Raw genomic sequence first — 23,497 nt, 5'->3', positions numbered from 1 at the left:
CGTTATTTGAAAAGTTATTTACTGATTCAGACTTATGGAGGAGTCTGAGAGGAATTTGGGGGGTTATTTTTGGTAAGAGTAGGAAAGAAAGGTGGAGGGGATCTAGATCTCCACAGGCCCAACCACATCTTACTTTGGAGCCCTGGAATCATTTATCTTTTGAGTTTATATTTAAACTATTTAGGGCTGAAGGAATAAAACATATTTAATCTAGCTCTCTGTGTAATAGCATTGGTTGCTTTATTGAGCATATTTGTATTTTGTATTTGTGATTTATCAAATCAGATTTTATGTGTTAAGTATTTTTTGCCCCAGTATCTTAATAAAGTGGGTCATAATGAAAAAAAAGTTATTATAAAGGTAATATTGTACTAAATACCAAATATGCCCATGTCAGAACACAAATACTGTATGACTATGAAAGCAAAATCAAAAGTACTCAAAAATGGCTAAAAAAGGCGGAGACCTCTGAGAGTAAAGCACCATAATGTAAATCTGTAAGATTGTTTAACAAAATATCAAACTTCAGTGTTAATGAAGTCTTACAGTAGATACAGATCTCTAACATCCTAACAGATACTCTTCAGAGTTTTTGAAGGGGACAAAAAGGATGATAGGAATATAGATAATTTCTGATCCATCTGTGTTAAGATCTTCACACTGAAAATAGTTTAAACATTAAAAAAGGCTCTTTCATCAGAGCATCATTCACGTTTTCCTGCGTGTCTGCACACACATTCAGGTGACAGTACTTACTTTGACGTCCAGATGAACTATTCTGCAGTTGTGCAGGTAGTGTAAAGCTTCTAAAATGTCTCGTAGGTAGCAGGCCACTTTCTCCTCGGTCAGATTCCCCCAGCTCACGATGTAGTCCAGCAGACGCCCCTGGTCAGCCCTGAACACATATATCACAGACATGACAAGATGGAAGAAATGTAAAGTGTCCTACGGTTTGCAACGCTGATAATGTACACGTGTGTGGAGGGCGGTTTCAAAACTCACAACTCCAAGACAAGGGCGTAGCTGCTGGGGGTTTCATACGTGTCTATCAGATCAACTATGTGGGGATGTCGGAGTCTCTGGTGCAGATTGAGTTCCTGAGTCACCTTGTCCCTCCTCATTAGTTTTTTGTTTATGTGTTTGACCGCCAACGTGCGTTTAGTGCCTCGCAGGTCACAGCACTTGACCACAGAGAAGCGACCTCTGGAGAAAGACAGAACAGGAGTCAGGGCTGAGTTTTTTGAGTGGAGAAAGCCTTCAGTCCCAAAAACTAAATGTTGATCTTTAAATCACAACAGGCTGAGCTTGGTGAACAAGGAGAAAAAGTCAGTCTGTTACCTTCCCAGTTCTACAACTTCAGTGAAGTGAGACTCAAAGTTATCTTTCCAGCTCACTCTGATCCCATCACTGGACGTGGCTGTGACATAAACACAGAGGGTTAGTTCACGCCCACACAGTACCAGCTCTGTGTACTGTTTTGTGTTGTTTCTTCTCCTCCTGCTCTCTTACCCAATACTCTGAGGCTAGCTGAAGACGCTACGCTGCCTAGCTCGTTGGTGGCAACACAAGTGTAAACACCATCGTCCTCAGAGGCTACGCCGATAATCCGCAGAGTTGCTTCACCCGTGTCACTGAAATAAACAGATGATCATTTACCTCTTATAGCCACGTTCACTTTAGAGTCAGCTGTGCTATGACAAAGATTAGACAGCTGAGTTGTGCAGAAACACCCAGATGTCAATCTTAAGCAGCCTTCCCTGCACTGTTTCCCCGCCCCCTGTAACAACTTAGTTTGCCTCCTTACCTGTAGGCGATGCTAAAGTGTCCGTTGTTGCTGAGGTTGCTCTGGCTGGGTCCCTTCCAGGTGACAGCTGCCCGGGGTCGACCACAAACCTTACACCTGAGGGTGACGCTCTCTCCGTTGTCACATGTCACATCACTCAGGGGTACAAGGAACTCTGGGGGAACTGAGAGACAGAGGGGAGCGAGTCAGGGTGTGAATCCTGTACTTGGATTATTAGAAACAAACTCACTGGTTTCCCAGGTTTAGTCAGTATTCATGGTTTAACACTTACCATCGTAGATGTAGTTTGGATTTAGAAGCTGCGAAAAAGAAAAAAGAGCGTTAGAAGGAGAAGCATCTCGTAGAGCACATCAGACGCTTGCTGTTGAACTCACCTTTACAGAAACTTTATTGGCCAAGCCATCTCTGGACTTCCTGTAACCGTTTTCCAGTTTGCTCTCTTTCTTTGCCTCCTTCTCTTTCTTCTCAGATTTTTTACGGATGCGCAGGGACGTGTGCCAGGACGAAGACTTCCTACTGGGACAAGAGAAGGTGTAAAGTCAAACCTGTTCAACTTAGGCTGCATACAAAAAGGTACCAGGCATTCAAGTACACTGTGATTTAAGAGTATTTTGAGCATATTAAAATCAAAACAATCCAAGAGTGGAACTAACGAAAATTCAGGAAAACTCCCTGTTTGAGCTTAAAATGTAACAACAATCTGAAATGAAATAAAAAAAATGTAACAAAACCCAAAATGTAATAACTTTTTGATAATGTAACAGAGCCACCAAACAAAATAACTTTTTACCCTCTTTGTCAATTTTCGAGTTATGGGGCAGGCGAAATATTTTTCTCTTAATAGTGTCATAATTTTAATATATCATAGAGTGAGTCAATAACTTACAGATTAAAGATCTTTTTGCTTAACTTTTGATTAACTGTGACATTTACTTAATCTTGTCTCATAATTGCACAATTGAGTTCTTAATATCTTGTGTGTTATCGTCTGACTTTCTTCACTTTAGAGAACAGAAGACTATAACTGACTTAGGTAACAGCAATCATACATTAATAAGATATATAAACCAATAGTCCAAACTTTTAGATCAGCCCAATTCTTTCAGTGTCATAGAAAATGAAGCAGATTAAGTCCAGCAAATGAGCTGAAGCTGAACAAAAGTAAGAGGTTAACTCACTAGAGGTTAAAGAAAAAGTTGCCAGAAATGTCAAAATTTTAAATGTAAAATCTATATATTTTTATGGGACATGGGGGACATTTGTGTGTGAACGCTCCACATTGAAGCAAAAAGCTCTTTAATCTATAAACAACTGACTCAACAATGTAATGAAATTATTACACTGTTAGGAGAAAAATATTTTGCCTGCCCCATATTGTAATAACTGACAAAACTGGCAAAAAGTTTCTACGTTTTGGGCTCTGCACTTTTGTTACACTGTCAACCAGATATTACATTTTGGGTTTGATTATTTTTTTTACCATTATATTTCAGGCCATTGTTACATTTCAGGCTCTAATACTCCCTAGCGCTGATTCTAAGAAACTTGTGTGCGGTCCATGCAAGCACAAACACAAAATGCAAGCACAAACTCATGTTAGTTGTCAGTTTCTACACCCTCCTGACTGGCGCTTTTACTTAGAAAGGCAACTTCCCAGTTGCAAAATATGGTTAAAAAAAGTGTTTTTTTTTTGTTTCTTTACACTGACATATCATTTCCTGTTTTTCAAAACAGAAAATAAAAATCAACTGGTTTTTCAATTTTCATTTTTGAATTTTAGAGTGGAAATCAAATGACCACTCCCCTTAATATGTTTTTGAACGGAAAATCCAATTACCAAAACATACCCAATGATTAACATTTTGTATCAGTGACAAAGAAAAATCAAAATGTCATAACTTCTCATTTTTAAACAACACCTTTATGTTAAATTCCTTTTAGTGTTTCTCTCAACCTCAGGCTGCTAACAGCAAAGAGGAGGCCAGATAATCCAAGCAATTACTCCCTTTAAACCAATTAAATGGCTGTGTAAAGATACTTCAGCAAAAACTGAAAACTGACATGAGCGCAAGCACAAACTCTACAGTTTAACATGGGAAAGGTTGCACTTGAATAAAAACCCATTGAATTCATTTCAAGAAATATTTCTGTTTTGGGGGGAATTAAGTAAAAAAAAAAAAACACAAGTTGAAAATCAGATTAACTATTGGTACAAAAATGAGCCAATGTTATGATATAGTCACTTTTTTCATCCTGTAATGTTTGTTGGAGCTCTTACTTGATGGTCCCCTCAGGACAATCTGGAACAATGGCTGAGGTGTGTCCTAGCACAAAGCCGGGGATCCAGCCCTCGGCGGCGGGGCCCTGCTCAGTGGCTGCCCTGAACACCAGGAACATGTTTTGCTGATTGCTGGCCAAGATCTGAACCACCTCACCCTGAGAGACGCTGATTTCATCCTCCTTCACAGCCATGTAGTCCTGGGTTACCAACATGGTGGATACGCTACTGCTGCTGCTACTTTCACTCTGCAACACAGGGACAGATTACAGACAGAGGGAAACCATAAATACAAATACACAAGTAAGATATCAACGTAACTTAAACGCGTACACTTATTCATTAGTTGTTGATATAATCTCAAAGTTTTTACCCTTATTTTGATGAGGAAAAGAAAACTTTTCCAAGCAGAAAACATTTCAAAACAAGATGTTTGATTACTCGCTTCCTTTGGCAAAATCTCCCGACTAAAAAAAACAGTGCTTGATTACTTTCCCCATGGAAAAAAAGGAGAACCGTACAGAGAGAAGCAGGAAAAGATGAAGATTTCCTTTTCGCTTGTCTTTGTTCTGCAGCTCCAAACAAAGACATGAGCAGGAACGTTAGGTTAAATGAGAGGCTCTCTATCGAGTACGTTTGCTTCCAAACCACAAACGCCAGAGGTTAGTTGCAGGAAAAAACATTTCAGTAACACACCATGAAGACAGCAGGAAGAGGGCGATGAAGAGGAAGTCAAATGTTAGTACAAGCTTTGTCAGAGTCAGAGATGCAGGGATAGCCTTGAAAAGGAGTCACTGGAGAGCTGATTGATCCACTAGTGGGGTTTGAGTCTGAAATCTTACTGAAAGAGGAAACATTTGCTAGAGATTGTCCCCAGAAACGGTCTAAAGCTAGAGAAGATGATGTTGGAGAGCAGTGAAGGTCGTCAGAGATGCAAAGTAGGGACAGATTAGTAGAGCTGGCTGCAGCAGAACAGGAGACGGCAGGCAGACAGGACAGACCAGGCCTCCCTCTGCCTCGGTGTTAGTCGGTGCTACACTGAGCAGCAGGAGAAGTCTTACCCCGTTACTCTGAGTGGACTGGATGGACTGCTCACTGGCTGATGAGCACGTACTCATGCGGTCGGCTTCCTTGCTGTGCGTGGAGTGTCTGTGGGACTGGCTCCCAGATCCAGAGCCGGTCTGAATCTGGTTTGAGTTCTGACGGACCGGAGACTCTCCTGCCTCCCCTGGGAAGGTGAATGAGCCAGGCCGGCTGGCTGGAGAGCCTGGCATGGAGCTCCAGAATCCAGATCCAGACTTCTGGCCGGGACTGGGAGGGGGCGGGGGAAGGCAATCCTTGCCAAAGGCAGGCGTGGCCACAGGGGCCACCATAGGGGACACGGCTCCTGGCCGTGGTTTGGAAGTGGGTGTGGAGGGCAGGGGCCCAACCGTGGCACGAGGAATAGGGGCTACAGCGCTGGCGGGAGTGGGGGCCTGTGCTTGGTCCTCTGGGGTCTGGAAGGGGCGCTTACCCTGTGGGCTGCCCCCTGGAGGCAGTGCGGAAGGTGGAACAGGACAAGGGGACGAACCTAGATCATAAGTGTGCAAAACTCACACCTCAGTCACGCATTTGATTTCACCCTCCAAAACAAATTTTACATCTTTAAAAACACACGCCTCATACCTGATAATTTACCAGGGCCGTCGGGGTCGGCTCCGGGGTGATGACGTAGGGGCTGGGGTAGACGGGAAGGCTGGGGGATCCTGGAGGGACGACGAGACCCGCCCTGGGGCCCTGAAGGGACAGCACTACCCTGGGAACTTCCGCCTCCACCTCCAAGAGGCACGCTGGAGCCACTGCTGCCTCCACCTGGAGCACCCGGGCTGGGCACGCAGGGCCCGCCACTTGCCCCCACATGGTTCCTCTGATACTCTATTGGTGAGGTTAGAGCTGTGGTGAGGTACAAAAGACATGGGGGTGTCCATGTTGCACATGTTTCCTTCTCCAAAATATGAGTGTGTGTAATTGTGTGTGTGAGTGTGTGTGTTAAATTAAGCCTACCGTTGAGGAAATTACGTTGGCTCTCGAGTATCTGGGCTATCTGAAGGGTCCATACCTCACGCACCCCAGGGTGTGAGGAGTGAAGTACAAAGGACTCCACGGTGCTGTTTGTCAACCTTGAGGTGAGAGTGAACTTGCAGGGATCTCCTTCCACGTTGTTCTCCAGACCCAAACAGCTCACCTGCGTGAAGACGGTGTGTTATATTTCATTGTATGTCGTGTTAATAATACGATGCTTCTTCCATTATTACTGCAGCTCTAAACCTAATCATGCTCCACATGCTTCAGTTTCTCCACCAGAGGGAGCTAAAGACCATTTAAAGGATAGGTAATTTACACACCCACATTTCCACTGCCCTCCACTAAAAATTCAGTGGCGTTTTAGTTTTCCACACGTCTGTTACCTTGATGCTGTTCTTGTAGAGGAAGCCTGGCAGTGAGAATCCTTTCTTCTTGTCAAGAGGCTCGCTGAAGATGACCAGCTGCTCAAACAGAAAGACTCTCCTCTCCTTCATCCTGCCGAGCAGGCTGCCCTCAGGGTCGGACACCATGAACGTGTCCTGCAACAAAAGGCGGCCCTGAGCCACGATCTTCCCCTGGGGGAGGAGAAAAAGATGGAAAAGGGCAGATGAGGAGCAGGAGGGATGGTGAAACATTAACCCTGTTAGAGAGTTTACTTTAACGCTGTGAGTTTGTGCTTATTCATACAGCAGTCTGATTTCTTACTTCAAATCCCTGAAGCCGGCCGACGTTCATCATATCGTTACATCTTTTTGGCACGATGCACATGACCTCCACTGCTTTCTGTGAGAATCAGAAAAGACAGAAAGGTTGATGAGGTTGCCCTGTTTGGGTTTTAATCAATCTAAAATCACTTGATCATCATCTCACCTCCAACTCCATAGACTCCAGCCCCGCTTTTTTAGAATGTTTCAGGAAATCCTATGACAGGAAAATAACAACTCAACCGTCAGCTCTCTTTAAAATCCGAGAATGTGATCAGCGGTAGACTTAAGCAAATATAGGGAATGGACTCTGACAGTGATGCGAGTGTAAAGATGGAAAGACTATAAATAAGACACAAAGGTAGCAGTTAAAGCTCTAGCACCATCTGCTGTCTTGTATGTAGACCAACCTTGAGCAGCAGCTGGTACTTCATGATCCTCTGGACAGGCTTGATGAGCAGGTCTGTGATCTGCAGCCTGTGTCCTAACCGCTGCTTTAGCTCCTACGATGTCAGAGGCCAGAGTTTACTCACAAAGCTGAAACCTACAACTGATTCCTAAATGGAGCTTTGCAGTATCTGATGTGTGAAACAAAAGCATGGCTTCATACCTCAAAGTACGTGTCAATATACTCAGAGACAATGAGCTCTGACTTTGGCTTGTTTTGACAGTACACCACGTACATGTTGAGTCTTCGTTCCTACAAAAAAGAACACACAATCACACGCGGTGAAAATTGAGAAGTGTATTAAAATAGCGAACAAAGAGAGGTTTGAGATCCATGATTTATGAACCTGTTTGAGAAACAGTGGTCCCAGTCTGTCAGGGTCCTCCAAACATTTCTCCAGCTCCCCGAGAAAGTAACTGAAGGAGACAGAAGCAGCAGAGGAGTAAGTAAGAGACTGAACCAGAGAGTGTGATCAGAGTTACTCTGCATTCTCTACGTACTCTTTGTGCCAGTCGTAGATCTGGTGGATGTTTCCAAAAACGATTTTGTCTTTTCCTTTCATATCATCAGGGACGCCCTCCTCCTTCATTCGGCTCATGTAGCCCTTTTGTTAGAAACACACAAACATTTTCACCATAGGGTCCGGAAATTCAGCAAATTCATTCCCATATACCACATTTCTAGCTCTTTAAGATAATACGCTAATGTGAAAACAAATAACTGGCTGATAAACATCGACTCACCTCCACCACCTGGCCCAGGTCTCTGACATAATCTCTCTCTGTCTCCACCAGCTCCAGCAGAATGAAGCTGCAGCGAAGAAGAAAACAGACGTGAACTCAAGATTCATGGATGAAGTGAAACAAACAAAGAAAGCCCTGAACATCAGGGTGTGTTTTTGTGAGAGAGCCACCAGGAGCTGTCATACTGTCTTTTCTTCAGAATGCTGGTCCGCCTTTCATCCATCTCTTCCATGGGGGAGGAGGAAGAGAGGAGGGAGTTGTCAGAGGGGTTGAAGGAGGGAGAGCTGCTGTCGCCTTGCTCTACTGACAGGGAGCTGGGTCTGTCCTCCAAAGCCTGCAGCACAGGAGAGAAATGTTGACTCAAGTTTGTGACAGAGAGCACCAAAGGTGAAAACTTGAGTCTGTTTCAAAAGATGGAAAAAGTGAGTAATCTGTTTTGCAGAAAATTGGAGTCTAAAATGTACCCTCTGAGCATCTTAAGGCTGCCAGGTAATTTAATACTCAACATTTTTTGCCTTCAATTTGCTTCAATTTGCTAGGGAGCATAAAGATTAGACTCTGGAGCAATGGAAGAAGGTCCTGTGGTCTGATGAGTCCAGACTGACCCTGTTCCAGAGTGATGGGCCATCAGGGTAAGAAGAGAGGCAGATGAAGTGATCTCCCATCATGCCTAGTGCCTACTGTCCAAGCCTGTGGGGGCACTGCTATGATCTGGGGTTGCTGCAGTTGGTCAGGTCTAGGTTCAGCAACAGTCTTTGCTCAAAGAATGAGGTCAGCTGACTACCTGAAGATACTGAATGATCAGGTTATTACATCAATGGACTTTTTCTTCTCTGATGGCAAGGCCATGTTTCATATTTTGACAACGCAAGGATTCATGGGGCTCAGATTGTGAAAGAGTGGTTCAGGGAGCATGGGACATCATTTTCACACATGGATTGGCCCCCACAGAGTCCAGACCTTAACCCCATTGAGAATCTTTGGGATGTGCTGGAGAAGGCTTTACGCAGCAGTCAGACTCTGCCATCATCAATGAAGATATTGGTGAAAAATTAATGCAACACTGGATGGAAATAAATCTTGTGACATTGCAGAAATTTATGAAAACAATGCCATGGGGAATGTGTGCCATAATCAAAACCAAAGGCGATCCAACAAAATATTAGAGTGTATGATCTTTTTTTTGGTGGCGATTGTTATTGGGCCAGGCAGTGTGTCTTAAGTCGCGTTTCCACCAAGCAGACTGGTTCAGTTCGTCTTGGTATGGCGCGCTTTTTGGGGCATTTCCACTGACTCATCCAGGATCATCCAGATCCCTAAAATCCGAGACGAGCCGTCCCACTTTTTTGGGACCCTTCCGTATATGTGCCAGACTGAACCGATCCGCTCTCGGAAGGTGGAGCAACACACTGCAGACCGTTGATTGGTCAGAATCATCACTTACCCCGACAGTGGCTGCATTTCTCCTGGCGGCACACAGACTTCTCTGAAACAAAGCTTGATTGCACTTTGTAACAGAGAGTTACATTAAAATCACAGAGAGGACGAAATGCTGCATGTCTTCCATATATGCTCTTTGTTTACTGTGTCGCGTTTTCTTTTTTGTTGGATTTAATAGCGGGGTAAGCTGCTATGGCGTCGCGCTATTGTTTAACAGCTGCGGCTTCCGGCATCCGGCTTAGACGCCGCCCACCACGAGAGGGCACAGTTTGCTGTGGAAACGCAAACGAGACCAGGCTTGACTGTACCAAACGGTCCCACACTGTACTGAACCGACCCGGACTGCTTGGTGGACCCGCAGCTTTAAGCCTCTGCAGACTTGTGCACTCCACCACTTTCCATGTTATGTCAACTAAGTCCATAAGGACTCAGTGCTCAGGGTTTAGGGCGGACATTGGGATTCAGCCCAAGAGCGTGGTGCAGCAGTCTTAAAAATAATTCAGTATATGTTGTTCAAGAATTGCTGTGTTAAAAATCTGTGTTAGAGCCATAACTTTTGAAGTCAGTTAAGATCTAACAGCTGTCTGGTGTGAGTGTGGCCTAACTCAACTGAGTAAATCAAAGTGAAAACATCAAGTTCAGTGTATTTGTTCTTCCTACCATCTTGCTTTTGACCAGTTCCTCGATGGCGCTCACCAACTCAGCAGCACTGGGCGTCTCTGAACTGGATGGACGGACGGACAGACGAGAAGAGGTCTGGACAGTAATGGAGAATAGAAGATGAAGGGGTGAAAAAAGAGCGTAAGAAGCTGATAATGGATTCAGTGTAATAAATGATTATGCTAGAGCCAATAAAACTCTTCTTACATAGAAAATAATTACTTCTAAAGAATCCAGATAAAAGCTCGTCAGCCATATAAACTTTAATTTATAACTCCTTTAAAATAAAAACCTTTGCATTTAACAATTCAAAACAAAAATTTTCATCCAAAAATAATAAAATGTTTTAAAATTATTTAACACTGAAATGTCAATTCAAATTTATGTGAGGGAACCTTAAAAACTAAAATGCAAAACAGCACGACTCAATATTAGTTGATGGCTGGAGGTCATGCCTCAGTTTTGGTTAAGATGATTCTCAAAGTCAGCGTCAATGAGGCTTGTATCTGTGTTAGTCAATCACAGGTTAATATTTATTGCAGTAATCTGAGGGAGGAATGACTCAGTGAGAAGTGTGTCATGTCTTAATGCTGTCATTTGAAACGAGATCCAAAAGGATGCTTCCAGAAGAAAAAAAAACCTGGTGCAACATTGTCTTATTTCAAGTTGAGAGGAAATGAAAAGGTAAAGTTCATGAACTTCATTTGAAAAAATGTCAATGAAAAACTTGAGGCTGAAAGTGTGGTGGCTAAATGAAGGCGTGGAAAGAAAGTGGTCAGAAAAGATGGAGATGAGGATGTGTGGGGGGATAGTAACTGAATGGAGGATGTTTCTGTTGCTCTCTGAGATGATAGTGAACAGCCTTTTAAATAAAAAATAAATAAATAAATAAATAAATGAATAAAGGAGAGAGGTGAATGAATGTATGTATATACAGTTGAGGAGACTCTCACCCTTGCTGTGCTGTGCTTCAAGACTTTCCCCAATTAGGAATCTGGGTGAGGCTGTGTGCCCTTCTGGCCTCGCCAGCGTTTAGAGATGCCAATTACTCGCATGGTTAATGAGGTTAACGCACAGAGGGTAAAAGGGAGATGAGGACGAGCGAGCAGGACGGGTGGGGGAGGGGTTGGAGGAGGATGGGAACAAGGGAGCTTTTGAGTTTTCACCTCAATGTGGGCTCAGATTCTGATTATCATCCAGGCTGGCTGCCTGAGGATTGAGTGGACTGGACTTTTTAGATTTGTGTGGACACTTTTTTTTTTAACTTCCTGTAGCAACCAACCTTTTCCCATTCTCTGAGTGACAAACATGCAGAAACAAACTGCAGCTCTGTGTTCCTTAACAGGCTCAAGGCAAAAAGACAAAAATGTTTTTTAAATGAACTACTTTAGAAATCTGATCTGCGCTGACACTGGCAGAGAGCACCTTTACATTTCCCTCCTGAAGAGCTACATGCATCATTCTTTTTCTACATCTCTGTAGGGCCATTACTGATATGCCATGAGACTCTGCTAACAGTGGTTTGGTGGTAGACAGGGTAGAAATCACAAGTCAAAATAAGTGAAACTAAGGAAAATCTCATCTCTAAAGAAAAGCAGGAAGGTTAACTAAGATCATATAAAAGTTAAGAAGAGTGACTTGAAGAGTGCAAAGAAATATGTGTTTTAAAAAGAGGAAACTTAGGTCTACAGCTGCTGACTTAAGATAATTCAACCTATGCATGGATAAAGAAACCAAAGAGAAGGCTTTTAGCAGGTAGCGTTAAAGCTGAAGAGAGGGAAAAAAAAGAGAGGTTTGAAGAATCGACTGAGGTACAAGACAGAGGGGGAAGACCAGGGCATTTCAGATGGAGAGGTATGGAAACTGAGACAAAGCAAAGACAGGACATAAATCAAGGTAATGCTACAGCATGGCAAACAGTAAACGATACAATTAGGAAACAAAACAAAAGAGAAACAGAAATTAGTGTCAGAGGAGTCTCCACTTTGTTCGAGGTGGAGACTTGGTGTGCCTGAAATGTGTCAACGCTAATCTGAAGAGAAAACTGGATGCAACATGCCAAGATTAAATGTTATGCATAACAGAAACTTAAGAGTCACTTAAACTATGCCAAGAAATGCACTTTTTGAGAAAATGGGAGACTGAAATGATAGAAAAGTAATCTACAGGAACTAAAAAGCATAAGAGATGAGAAGGAAAAGAACCAGTGTAGATTATGTTTCGCTTAGCTTTCAGATTATCATGTACGGCGATAATATGCAGTTTAAATTTAAGATGTCTCATGGGATTAAACCATTACAGTATCAGCACCTCTTGTTCGGACCAAACCTTAATTTATCCCACTAACTTCATCACTTTATAATAACACCTTTAGCTGAGGCATGATCTCATTTTTGAGTCCCACAATGAATACAGAAAGAGAAAACAAAGAGCCTCTTAAATTTACAACACAATCACAAATGTATAAAAATATATAACAGTAAGCTAGTTCGAAGTAGCATTTATCAAATTAGAAATAATCTGTACACTGTGTGAATTTTCTATGCTTAGCATTTTTCTGGATAACTCTTTAATACATTTATTTAACAAAACTAACATAACACAGGAAAAAGAATCTTTCTGACCTTAATGAAGCACTGAAAACCATAAAATCTGTCAAAAAAAGCTGTTTTAGATTGATTCCCTCCCTGTGTTCATGCTCATCATCAACTACAGAGTCGTTATGGCAAAATCCAAACAACTGGAGGCATTTTTGGTCTTGCTTTCTTTAAAACGTCTGCACCGAAAAAGTGTTGCTCCGTTTGAGTTTCCTTTTTGATTCATACTTTCAGCGTCATTACTTCTCATCTGACTCCTCTCCTCCTCATCATCTCTGCCTGTCCTCGTGTTTCTTTTCCCTGACCCCTCTCTTGCGTCCCCACTGCTTCCTCCTCCCTCTCCTCACCTTGTCATCCTGTGAGTCTGGCTGTAACAAGCTGTGCTGCTGGATGGCCATAGGTGGAGGCAGAGGTACTGAGTCAGCGCCCTCCTCTCCCTCCTCCTCTCCGCAGCTCTGCATCCCTGAAGAACTGGACTTGGATAATGTGCCGCTGGACAAGCCCTCATTACGAACCCTCTGCGACACACATGGGTGAAAACGTTGAGATTACATCACAGTACAAACAGAGTGAGCACATTTTTGGGAATGTGTGTGCGGTAACGTGAGCATGCCCACCTCCTCCACAGTCTCGTCCTGAGGTGTAGCAGCGCTGTCGTCTGAGTCTTTCTGGGATCCCATGGTCATCTCCCCGCTCTTTCTTATGTCACGGCTCTTCTTGTGCTTGTGGGCCAGTTTCTTCACGTGGCCGTCTGCTTTACCGCTGCTGAGCCGACGCACTGGGCTCGTGAGCCACTTACGCAAGGTGTTACCTTAAAAAGAAAATACACCAAGCTTAGTTTAATGATTTTTTGAGACGTAAAACAACAGAGAAAACAAAACTCTTCTGACCTTTCACTTCTGAGATTTTTTTAAACAGCACAACAACTGGTTTTTGAATCCAGGAGGATAGAGTACTACCAATTCTCTGAGCCAAAATGTGATATTTGGTGTGAAAAACAACTAGAAAAACCTACTCACAAGACATTTGACTTCAAATCTAGTTATTGAACACCATTCTGCACATATAACACAGCGTTTCTGTACCTGGTCGTTTGGGCCCTGGGGAGGTGTGGGAGCCAAGGCCGTGTCCAGGCTGGAGCGTAGCCGATGACCCTGGCATGATGGAGTCATTACTGCAAACTGACAGAGTGTCTGTGACGGTAAAAAGATTTTAAGGTTACAAATTTTTCTTCATTGATGATCTCTATAGATTGAACTTTTTTAGCACAGGTGCAGTGGCACTTAAAAGATTTACCTTTGTGATTGAAGATGCCTTCCATCTCCATGGATGACCTGGAATGAGCGATGCAGAGCATGGAGCAGGGCACTAGACCCTCCATGGCTGGGGAGCGGTCTGTGGTCCGAACCAGGCACCAGTCCGGCCTCTCGTGGCAGCGCTCAAGAACCTCGACCGTCTGACCGCGTCGTACCGTCAGCTCGTTGCTGTTGCTAGCCATGAAGTCGTGGATCACTACAGTCAGCTCGCAGCCACCGGACAGCTGAGAGGGAAAAGATATTTAAAGTGATTCTTCTCACTCAAAAAAAGATTGATTCTGTTGTATGTGTGTGTTTGTGTGTGTTGGCGAACCTTGTCGCTGTCCAGAGTGTTCTGTGATGTTCTGGAGGCCAGAGAGATGGTGTCTGGTTGGCTGCTGCCTTCACCCTGACTGTCCAGGTCCTCTCCATCCCTGATAGAAACACGTCATCAGTTAAAGATGGAGGTTTGTGTGAATTTGATACAAACTCATGTCTCCCTCACGAGTGGCCATGTTTCACTCCACTTGTCACATTTACCTTCGCCCCTTGTGGTGCTTGACTGTAGTTGCTTTGGGGATATGAATGGGCTCCTTCAGGGCTCCTCTCAGGTGAATGGTGCGCTCCTGAATCACCTCTCTAATGTGCTTGATCCAGTCCTGCTTGTTCTCGATGCTTGAAGCCTGTCGTCAGTGAAAAAGTAGAAAGAAGTTCAAGACGTCAAGAGTTGTCAGAAAATGAACTTCATTTGAAATTCTTGTTTCACTCTGTGTGTTTCACTCAAGTCTGAGATCACTTCTTATCATCTCTCATCATCTAGAAAAATTTCTCTTGGAGTAAATTTGAATCCCAGTTGTGCCATAAAACCAGTGTTTTCCAAGCTCAGGTCTTGAGGTAGTGGTCTTCTAAAGATAAAAAAGGACATAAAATAATGACCAGTGAACTTTTTGTCCTGTTAAAGCTGAAACCCTGTCTGTTATAACTGAACAATAAATTATATTCCTTCTGTAATTTACAATAACTACATATTGTATTGTATTTTTTTCTTTATGCTTCATTTATTTAACTTTTATCTTGTGCTAGATGATTTCAATAGTTAAGTTTAAAAGTTTAGGAGGGCTATCTGGAAAAGCTAGTATTTTCATAGATTTTGCTTCCCATGAGCACTTGCACCACCCTGTTGTGAGGACATGACTCTTGTCAAGATGAGTTTGCTTTGAAGCAAATAAATAGAGAGCAGATCTCCTTATCTGCGCTGCTTTTCTTTGTTCAAGACAACATTTTTCCCAGATACAAAGCGATGAGGTAACATATTAATTACTATTTACATAGCACTATTGTTTAATATGTGTAACAAGCAAACTTTTTAAACTGAGTTCGCACCGAAGTTTAGTAGCCAACTGTATTTACTCACAGCTCAAAGCTCTGAGACGTGTCTGTCATATGTAATGTTAGTGTATTCTGGTTATGTCCATCAACCAACTCAAACCTCAACTGCAGGAAATGCAGTTGAGGTTGGATTTCACATTATCACCAACAGCCTGTGAGCTGATCTGTGCTTTAGCCTTTAGCCCATGCGCTGTCACTCTCTTGTTCAGCTTTCTTCTGCTCGAACATCCTTTTTCTTTTTGTCAGTCGGCCGGCTTTGTGTTGTCACGGAGACTTTGACGTGTTGTAAAGCAATCCTGTCTGACCCAGTCAGGAAGCTGAGAAATAGCGTTTTGAAATAAACCATATTGGTGATGATAATCTCATTCTAAGATGTGGATTACAATCAGGATCCAGAAATGGGACTTTTTCAAAATAACTTAGAAATTCCTCACAGGAACTTCAGTCAAATTAAATTATTATACATCAAACTCTTTTAGCTTTCTGTTACTTTAAGTCAACTATTATTTCAACTACAGCTCATGCCTTTCAAAGCACTCGAGGTCACCTTACAAAGCTAAACTCACATCTGATTAATAAAATCAACAAGACATCCTGCAGTATAGATGATAAACAACTTGTACAGTTTTACCTCCTTCAATATTTTATGCATGTTGGATAAATTTACTGTTCAGATCTCTCTTGCTGTTCAGTATTCAGGTGTTTTTAACACTTTTTAACAACTCCCTTCATGAAACACTCTGCTCGATTTATTCCTTGGCGGCTTTTGGAAAACACTACCCATGAAAAGTTCACACTGTAATCTTTTGCCCTCCCAGCTTTGGCGCTGTGTAAAATTGTCTTCCTGATTTGGAACACATGTAGTGCTTTTTGCCTTCAGCTGGTGTTAAAGATGGAGAGAGGATAAGAAGTGCTCAGAGTGTATTTTTCAGACTTGTGTGAAGTGGCTGAGGGCTGTGTTGCAGGATAGTTTGTACTCACCATCGCTCCGTGTTTGGATCCCTGACTTAGCTTTGAATTTAAGATATAAAATAGAGAATTTCACTGGTTTGGTTTGAGAAGATGTACAATGATGACACTTTTTATGCTGACAGAAATGGTTTGACATGATAGAAACAAACAACACTGACACACTGCTGTAACAGCTGACTGTAGGCCAATCCAGTATTAAGTATGTTGTCGTGGATGGTGTGTGTAACAGAGAACATGTGTAGTTAGTGATGAGACACACTTCATTAATAGTACACACACCAAATGACTGCTTCTTGTGGTTAGTTTGGTAGCCAACATGTGCTACAGAACTGAAATGCTCAGAGTTGAACGTGTTAGGATTCATGCTGTTCCAACTGCTGACCCACATTTTAATCCATCTGTGACAGTTTTTTTACCACACAGACAACAAAGACAGTTTGAGAGAGTGAGGGCTCCGAATGCACTACAAGAACACACAAACTGATACCATATCTTTCTTCCACAGCAGCGCTCAAACCAATAAAAAAAGTTTATTTTCTGTCAGAAAAGATGGCTGCTCGTCACTTCACTGAAGTGGCATGGAGCCAGTACCGGAGATTGTGGGCGTAAAGGGGTTGAATCGGTGTCAGCAGCGTTGGTGGAAGCATGTCAGCCCACAGAGAGAATTAGAGATACAAACATCGACAAAAAAAAAAAACACAGCCCCAGATACACGAATGTGCCTGTGTTTGTTAACAGATGGAACAAAGCAGAAACAGAGGCTGGCAGAGCGAGCCAAACAGAAGACAGAGAGACAGAAGAAAGGAACCAAGGAGAAAGAAGAGCCCTGACTACAGGAAGATTTTTGGCCATCTTAAGCTGCTCATGCAATCAAACAATAGATCAGAGAGACAGTGTTAAAAGAGGAATGGTAGGAGAGGGTTTGATATAAAAGAGGGACGAGAAAACTGGGTTAGACCGATATAGAGATTTCCCACACTTTAGCCCGATTCCACCAAACAGACCTTAATCCACGTGACATTTACTACGTGAACACACACTCTTTTCTTACATGAACCTGACATGTAAAGAAACTGAATGTTTGATGTTTCACAAATTTTCATTCTCAGAAAACTCAGGGTTCAAAAATCTATATCGCTTCAACCCAAATCTGACAGGAAATAGAAACAAGTAAGTGTTTTTTTTTTACCTTGAGCACAATCTTGTTGTCTGAAGTTGGAGTGCGTCCCACCCACAGAGCAAACTTACAAGGGTCTCCTTCAACATGCTCTGTGACCCCCAGCTCTGACGTCTAGGATGAGAAGATGTTAGCAGGATTATTAGAGGGGACTGGGAATTATTCACTCTGTCACCAAAGTACAAACACACTGATGGTTTATGACAGAGAATAACTGACCTAAGGCTGAGTCCCACCCTCAAACATTATGAGCTAATCAAAGTGCGTATAGTCTTCTCATACACCGGGACATTCTCCGCCCAACGACTGTGGAAAGTCAGTTTTCTTTTGGTTTTGTAAGATTTTTTTTTTTTTTTGAAATTTTAAGTTTAAAAATGGTGAAATGGTGTTTTTGGAGTACAAGCAACTTCAGCACAAGGTATCCCAAGAGGCTGGGTGACGAGATGTATTTTTTACTTCTAAGCCACATCTCAACCAAGAAAAGTGTCTTCTTTGGAAGTAGCGCAGGAGAAGAATGTCTACATCTGTTTTAAGCTAAGCCGACATCACATTCGAGACAACCTGTTGTCACTATGTTTGGAAGAAATATAAGGTTTTCTTTAACATCTCTAACGTTAGACAAAGTTAGCCTAATGTTAGCCTCTAGCTGCGCTGTTCATCACGTCGCTTTGTTTGTTGGGAGTTCACTGGCCTATTTTGTTCTAGTTTTTGTTCTCTGGTGATCAAACATCATCGTAAGCTGTTGCCCAGAGGGCCCTAGTTAAACTAGCATTAGCTTCTGCAGTTTAGCTTTATTAACTTATTTATAATAGTTGAGATAATATGTTATGCTGAATGATCCAATGTAAATAATGTAGCACTAAACTAACAGAGACACTTTTGGTAAAGATGGTTAAAAGGCTGTCATATTTTTTGCATTCTTTGACAAAAACAATAAATTCTGTTGTTGGTCATATATTTGCAGTCTGCAGTTATTTTGTTTTTAAAGTGAAGGACAAAATCGAATAGTTAATCAAGTTTTTTATTTAAAAAATTGAAGATTTTTTTTGGAGGCAAAATCGTCTAGCTCTAATTTTGAGCAAAAAAGTATTTTTAGTGGTGACGGCAACATAATGCAGTTAATTTTGTTTGCACAGGGATCTGTAAATTTAGTCTGTAACTGAGGCTTCTGATCGACCTTCTAAACAACAAAATGATTCATATATTTCTCTAATGTATAGTTGAGATCAGGGAGCTCAAACTCGTGCCATGGAGGGCCAAGAGGCTGCGGGTTTTCTTTCCGACCAAAAACTCCACCACCTGACTTCACTGATTAGTCCCTGCTCTTTGCTTGAAGGTGAGGTAATCAGTGAAATCAGCTGGTGAAGTTTTTGGTTGGAAAGAAAACCTGCAGCCTCTTGGCCCTCCATGGCACGAGTTTGAGACCCCTGGTTTAGATCCTTTCGGTGACTTCGAGATGATATGTGATCGTTCTATTTCCAAAAATCATCTATGTTCTCCTGTGAAATGTCTCAAGCTTGTGACAACTTAATGTAAGTAGTTACTTTCAGATTTATCTGTTTTCAAATACAACTGTTGTGATAGCAGATATAAGGTGCTAATGAAATAAAAAACACTAATGATGGTAAACAAAAGACATTTCTGGAAATTTAAAATCCTGACTGGCTCCAAAAGTAGTTCGTTTTTCTTCTGTTTTCCGAATATTACACCCCTGGACACTTGGAAAAACAGTTATACTCACCATGAGTTTGCTCTTGTAGATGTATTTGCTTCTGCCATTTGAGTCTTTGACCTCTTTGCTGAAGACCAGAGACATCTCAAAGAGGAAGAGGTGGCGCTCTCGACCCTTTCGGATCAGAGTCTTAGGATCCCAGACCTGGAACGACTCCTGAAGAATGAGCTCACCCTGGGACTCTATGTTTTCATCAAAACCTAAAAAGATGGGACACAAGTACGAGAATTATAAAACAAAAAGTCCATTTGTTTTTGGGTTCATGAAGAGTTAAAGTTACCTGAAAAATGATAGCAAAATAAAATCGTGCAGTGTGGTACTCACCTTCCAGCATTGAGAGGTGCATAGCATCGTTGGCTCTCTTAGGAACACTGAGCATCACCTCCAGGCCATCTTTGATCTCACCTTTACCTTCTTCACAGCACGTTAGCAGCTCCTTCACAGAGAGAGACACAGATCAATGGCAGCAAGAAAAAACAGGGATGGCATCTGCAGCGGTGAAGTGGAGTTTAGGGGAGTACCTTCAGCAGGAGCTGATACTTGGTTATTCTCTGCACAGGTTTGATCAGATAGGAAGAAATAGAGTTGGCCAGTCGGTGCCTTTGTTGAATTTCCTGCAAAGAGAAGAACAGTCATGTGGTCAGGTGTTACAGAGGAGAAACAATTTCATATGACCTGCCATGGTGAATACTCACATCAAAGTAGTTCCCAGCATGCTCTAGGATGAGCTGGGTTGAGTCAGGCTTGTTCTTACAGTAGTTCACGTACATCTGGAACTTATCAGCCTAGATGAAGAGAGCGCGGTATTACAATATGATCATAACTGTAAAAGATGATTAAAGAGGGGGTACTCTGCTTTCTCTTAATATAAAGATGGATGGATTTAGCGTAACAATACTGGATGCTCAGACTAAATGTGCAGATTTTTATGTGTAGTAGAAGCCCCTGAATCTGTCTGTAAAGTGATCAAAATGACAGATCTCTCTAGAAGGCTAGCCAATCAGAGGGAAGGGATTTTTTGGAGCAAGGAGCGTTAAAGAGACAGCAGCTAAAACAAAGTGAGGCTGAAGTAAGAGTTTTCCAAAACAGCAGTGTGAGGAGTAAATCATGTGGAGCTAGAAAGAAGATATCAGAAGTAATGAGTAAAATGTTGTTACCAAATTACAAAGCACCCAGGTATCTTATAACCCTCTAAACAGTTCATTAATAAGAACTGTTGATTGATGGTGCGATGGAGAGCCACGTTGGTTGAATGATACATACCCATGTGACGAAGCAATGACCCACGTCCTCTGGTAGCTGCTCATACTTCTCCAACTCTTTGAGAAAGATGCTGGAAAACAAAGAAATTTAGATGTTAGTTCAAGCAAAAACACAAAAGATTAATCAAAGAAATTCATATTCCATTATAATCATGATAGCGGCAGCAGCCAAACATCTTCAATTTCACTTATTGAGTCTCTTTCAGACAACACCAGGGCGGTCTGATCCTGCCATAACTGCCCACTAGTCTAGTTTAAATACAACTTTGCATAAATTACAAAGAGATGGAAGCACTAAAGGATTTTTTCTTACTTGTGGTGGAATTCATAGAGGTCCTGCATGTTCCCAAAGATGATGTGCTCCTTGTTGATGATTCCTGGAGGAATCTCCTCCACCCCGCTGGTCATCTCCCACAGGTAGGTCTGCATACAGAGGAAAAGATGAAAAAGAAATTAAAAAGGAGAAAAAAACCTTCCCAAAAAGCTCTGAAAATGTTCAGATTCTGTCTAAAAAGTTGCAGCATGACTGCGGCATGGAACAGGTTAACAGTGGTGGGTTGGAAAGTTGGACTTACATCCATGCACTCCCGCAGGTCTCGCACGTAGGCTTTTTCTGTCTGAATCAGCTCTGCCATGATGAACCTAGACTCACACACACACACGCAGCAAATTAGCAATTGTCATACTGCTCTCATCAGATTAAATAATTGCCAAGCAAACAGTTTCAGTCTTTCTGCTTGATACATTTATTCTCCTTCATGATGAAATAATCTCAAGTCATAAAAACCTAGGATTAACATGAATGACTGAAGTCCTACTTGTAATTCAACCTGCTCTTGTAAAATAATGAGTGTGAAACCCACATTTATTTGCTCCTTTTTTTTTTGGTTCATAAATGTAATGTATGCATTACTGCTGATGCAGCAGATAACGGCTGATGTAAATGTCTGAACGTGAACAGTGAAGTCACTGCCTTTCTCAATATCTATGACAAGTATTTGCAAGTTGGGTTCAGTGTTGAGGACACTAATGGATTTAATAAGTGAACCTGTGACCTTGGCATATCAGAGCATCTAAATGACCATTAAGCTGCTCTGCTCTGCAGTTTAGGCACCGAGCCGATAATGTTATTACCCCTCCTGTGGGGCCGTAAAAGATATTTCCACCAGGGGGGGAGAGAAAGCAGTGAAAGTGCTGACAAGTTTCTATTTGTTCAGTTTGTAGTCTTAGCACGTACTGCTCTGAGCTATGCCGGCCAAATTCTTCACAGTTTGTTAGGCAGAACCCAGTGTGCTTTTAAAACCTGATAAATTATGGAGACTAGCGATTAAATAACTGTTTAGTTTTTCTGAACAGCTGTTCTCCACAATTAAAATCTGCACTAAACACAGCTTTTATGGTTATAAGTTCAACTTTGAAAATGGTGACGTACTCTTTCCTGCGGGCTGACTTGCGTTTCTCCTCGTTCAGCTCATGAGCAGCGTCGCGCAGCTTGACCTCTGAACCTGGAGCCGTGGCTGGGATGATGTCTAACTGGAGATCTTTACTCTAAGAAAGACAGAGACCACACAAAGATTATTTGATTAAAAAAATGAAAAGAGATACAGTGAGAGATGATTTCCTGCCTCCGAAACAAAACTCAAAGACTTACAGCCTTGTTAGAGTCTGAGGAGATGCCCAGGGCTTTCTCCAGGCTGCAGCGGTACTTGTCCATGCGCAGAGAGAAGTCTCGGTAGCGCTTATCCACAGCAGTTACCCACTTTTTGATCTCCCCAGCATGACTGTGGCCTTTCTCACAGAAGCCATCAGCCAGCTGGATCAGCAGCTTCACACGCTCCTTAGTTTGCTGTTTGTAGTGAGAGAGACAGCGTTATATGTGCACACACACACACACGCACGCACGCACGCACGCACGCACGCACGCACACACATTATGAGCACTGAAGTGGCATGCTTATTTGTGTGTTAGAGACCAACCCTGGCTGTGATGTGGAAGTCCTCATGTTCCTTCAACAGTTCCTGTGTGTGATGGATGGTGGAGCCGGTGGAGGTGTGTGTGGACAGGTAAAACTCTCCAGTGTCATGAATCCACTCGAGAGCCTGGAAACACACAAACACAGGAAACATGTAATGCTGGATCGCACTATGGCAGAGAAAGCAGTGTTTTTACCCCTCCTAAAAACTGAAGCGTGTATGTGTTTGCATTTCATGTTCACCTGTTTGGCGCTGCGCTCAAACACCACGTACTGCTGACACTGGTCCAGCCGTCGTTTCCTCATGGTCCAAAAGTGGAGAACACGGTTCTCCCTCTGCAGCAGCTCATTTAGGATATCTTTACAAAGCAAGGAAGAAATTAACAATGAAGGCATGAAGCATCCAAACACCCAGCAAGTGATTTAATCAGTTCAAAACACTGACTGAAAGAACAAGGCACCAGAATCAGAGATTGGGACAAGTCACTTGCTTCAGTCTAAGTCAAGTCTCAAGTCTCTGGTTGTGTTAAAAAAAACAAAGTGGAAAATTGTAACCAGAAAATTGTAACTTCTTTTGATTTAAAATGTTTATCCAGTTTATTTAACATTCATTTATGCTTTAAAATTATTTCGTTTTGCACAATTGGGTTTTTATGTTTCAGTACCCACACACCTAAGAGAGGCTTCTCCAGCCTGTGTTGTCTGAGGCAGACAAAATTGGGCGCTGACTTTACACATATTAATGAACAACATTTATTTATCCTTTCTGCCTTAATCTATCTTTTATTTTACCTTTTAATACTACACAAAAATCTAGACTTTATGCCCCAGAGTGTAACAGCAACAACAACAGTTTTCTACACACCACAGCACATCCTGTTCAGCTTTGTACCATTTATTTATGCTATTGTCTGATCTCTTGAAAATACTGATGCAAAACTCTTTAAACAGCTGAAGTT

At 42.3% G+C, this 23,497-nt stretch overlaps 1 protein-coding gene across 4 annotated transcripts in view; it reads right to left on the bottom strand.

Moving 5' to 3' along the window:
- Positions 1–23,497, bottom strand: part of LOC141802757 (triple functional domain protein) — a 93,026-nt gene that overhangs the window by 3,218 nt on the left and 66,311 nt on the right. Inside the window, exons 23-62 of one of the 4 annotated variants that reach the window (XM_074686476.1) lie at positions 22,782–22,897; positions 22,543–22,665; positions 22,217–22,411; positions 21,998–22,113; positions 21,141–21,207; positions 20,879–20,988; positions 20,567–20,636; positions 19,999–20,088; positions 19,825–19,917; positions 19,628–19,739; positions 19,313–19,503; positions 17,584–17,685; positions 16,404–16,433; positions 14,574–14,716; positions 14,368–14,467; positions 14,035–14,278; positions 13,824–13,931; positions 13,356–13,549; positions 13,086–13,256; positions 10,142–10,237; positions 8,227–8,375; positions 8,042–8,108; positions 7,799–7,902; positions 7,645–7,714; positions 7,461–7,550; positions 7,261–7,353; positions 7,017–7,067; positions 6,852–6,929; positions 6,530–6,721; positions 6,126–6,306; positions 5,748–6,014; positions 5,144–5,652; positions 4,083–4,330; positions 2,179–2,317; positions 2,076–2,103; positions 1,805–1,967; positions 1,510–1,631; positions 1,339–1,417; positions 1,003–1,203; positions 757–895 (exon numbers count right to left, since the gene is read on the bottom strand). In XM_074686476.1, coding sequence (XP_074542577.1) covers positions 757–895; positions 1,003–1,203; positions 1,339–1,417; positions 1,510–1,631; positions 1,805–1,967; positions 2,076–2,103; positions 2,179–2,317; positions 4,083–4,330; positions 5,144–5,652; positions 5,748–6,014; positions 6,126–6,306; positions 6,530–6,721; positions 6,852–6,929; positions 7,017–7,067; positions 7,261–7,353; positions 7,461–7,550; positions 7,645–7,714; positions 7,799–7,902; positions 8,042–8,108; positions 8,227–8,375; positions 10,142–10,237; positions 13,086–13,256; positions 13,356–13,549; positions 13,824–13,931; positions 14,035–14,278; positions 14,368–14,467; positions 14,574–14,716; positions 16,404–16,433; positions 17,584–17,685; positions 19,313–19,503; positions 19,628–19,739; positions 19,825–19,917; positions 19,999–20,088; positions 20,567–20,636; positions 20,879–20,988; positions 21,141–21,207; positions 21,998–22,113; positions 22,217–22,411; positions 22,543–22,665; positions 22,782–22,897 — 5,441 coding nt within the window. Of the gene's footprint in view, positions 1–756; positions 896–1,002; positions 1,204–1,338; positions 1,418–1,509; positions 1,632–1,804; positions 1,968–2,075; positions 2,104–2,178; positions 2,321–4,082; positions 4,331–5,143; positions 5,653–5,747; positions 6,015–6,125; positions 6,307–6,529; positions 6,722–6,851; positions 6,930–7,016; positions 7,068–7,260; positions 7,354–7,460; positions 7,551–7,644; positions 7,715–7,798; positions 7,903–8,041; positions 8,109–8,226; positions 8,376–10,141; positions 10,238–13,085; positions 13,257–13,355; positions 13,550–13,823; positions 13,932–14,034; positions 14,279–14,367; positions 14,468–14,573; positions 14,717–16,403; positions 16,434–17,583; positions 17,686–19,312; positions 19,504–19,627; positions 19,740–19,824; positions 19,918–19,998; positions 20,089–20,566; positions 20,637–20,878; positions 20,989–21,140; positions 21,208–21,997; positions 22,114–22,216; positions 22,412–22,542; positions 22,666–22,781; positions 22,898–23,497 lie in introns of all 4 variants that reach the window. The other 3 variants (XM_074686473.1, XM_074686477.1, XM_074686474.1) reach the window with 3 other exon arrangements.

The sequence above is a fragment of the Halichoeres trimaculatus genome, unplaced genomic scaffold, assembly GCF_033239565.1.
Source record: "Halichoeres trimaculatus isolate MK-OKI-2021-1 unplaced genomic scaffold, fHalTri1.1 fHalTri1_scaffold_14, whole genome shotgun sequence".
Lineage (NCBI taxonomy): Eukaryota > Metazoa > Chordata > Actinopteri > Labriformes > Labridae > Halichoeres > Halichoeres trimaculatus.
The sequence above is the reverse complement of the archived record's forward strand: the minus strand, read 5'-3'. Positions and strand labels throughout refer to the sequence as shown.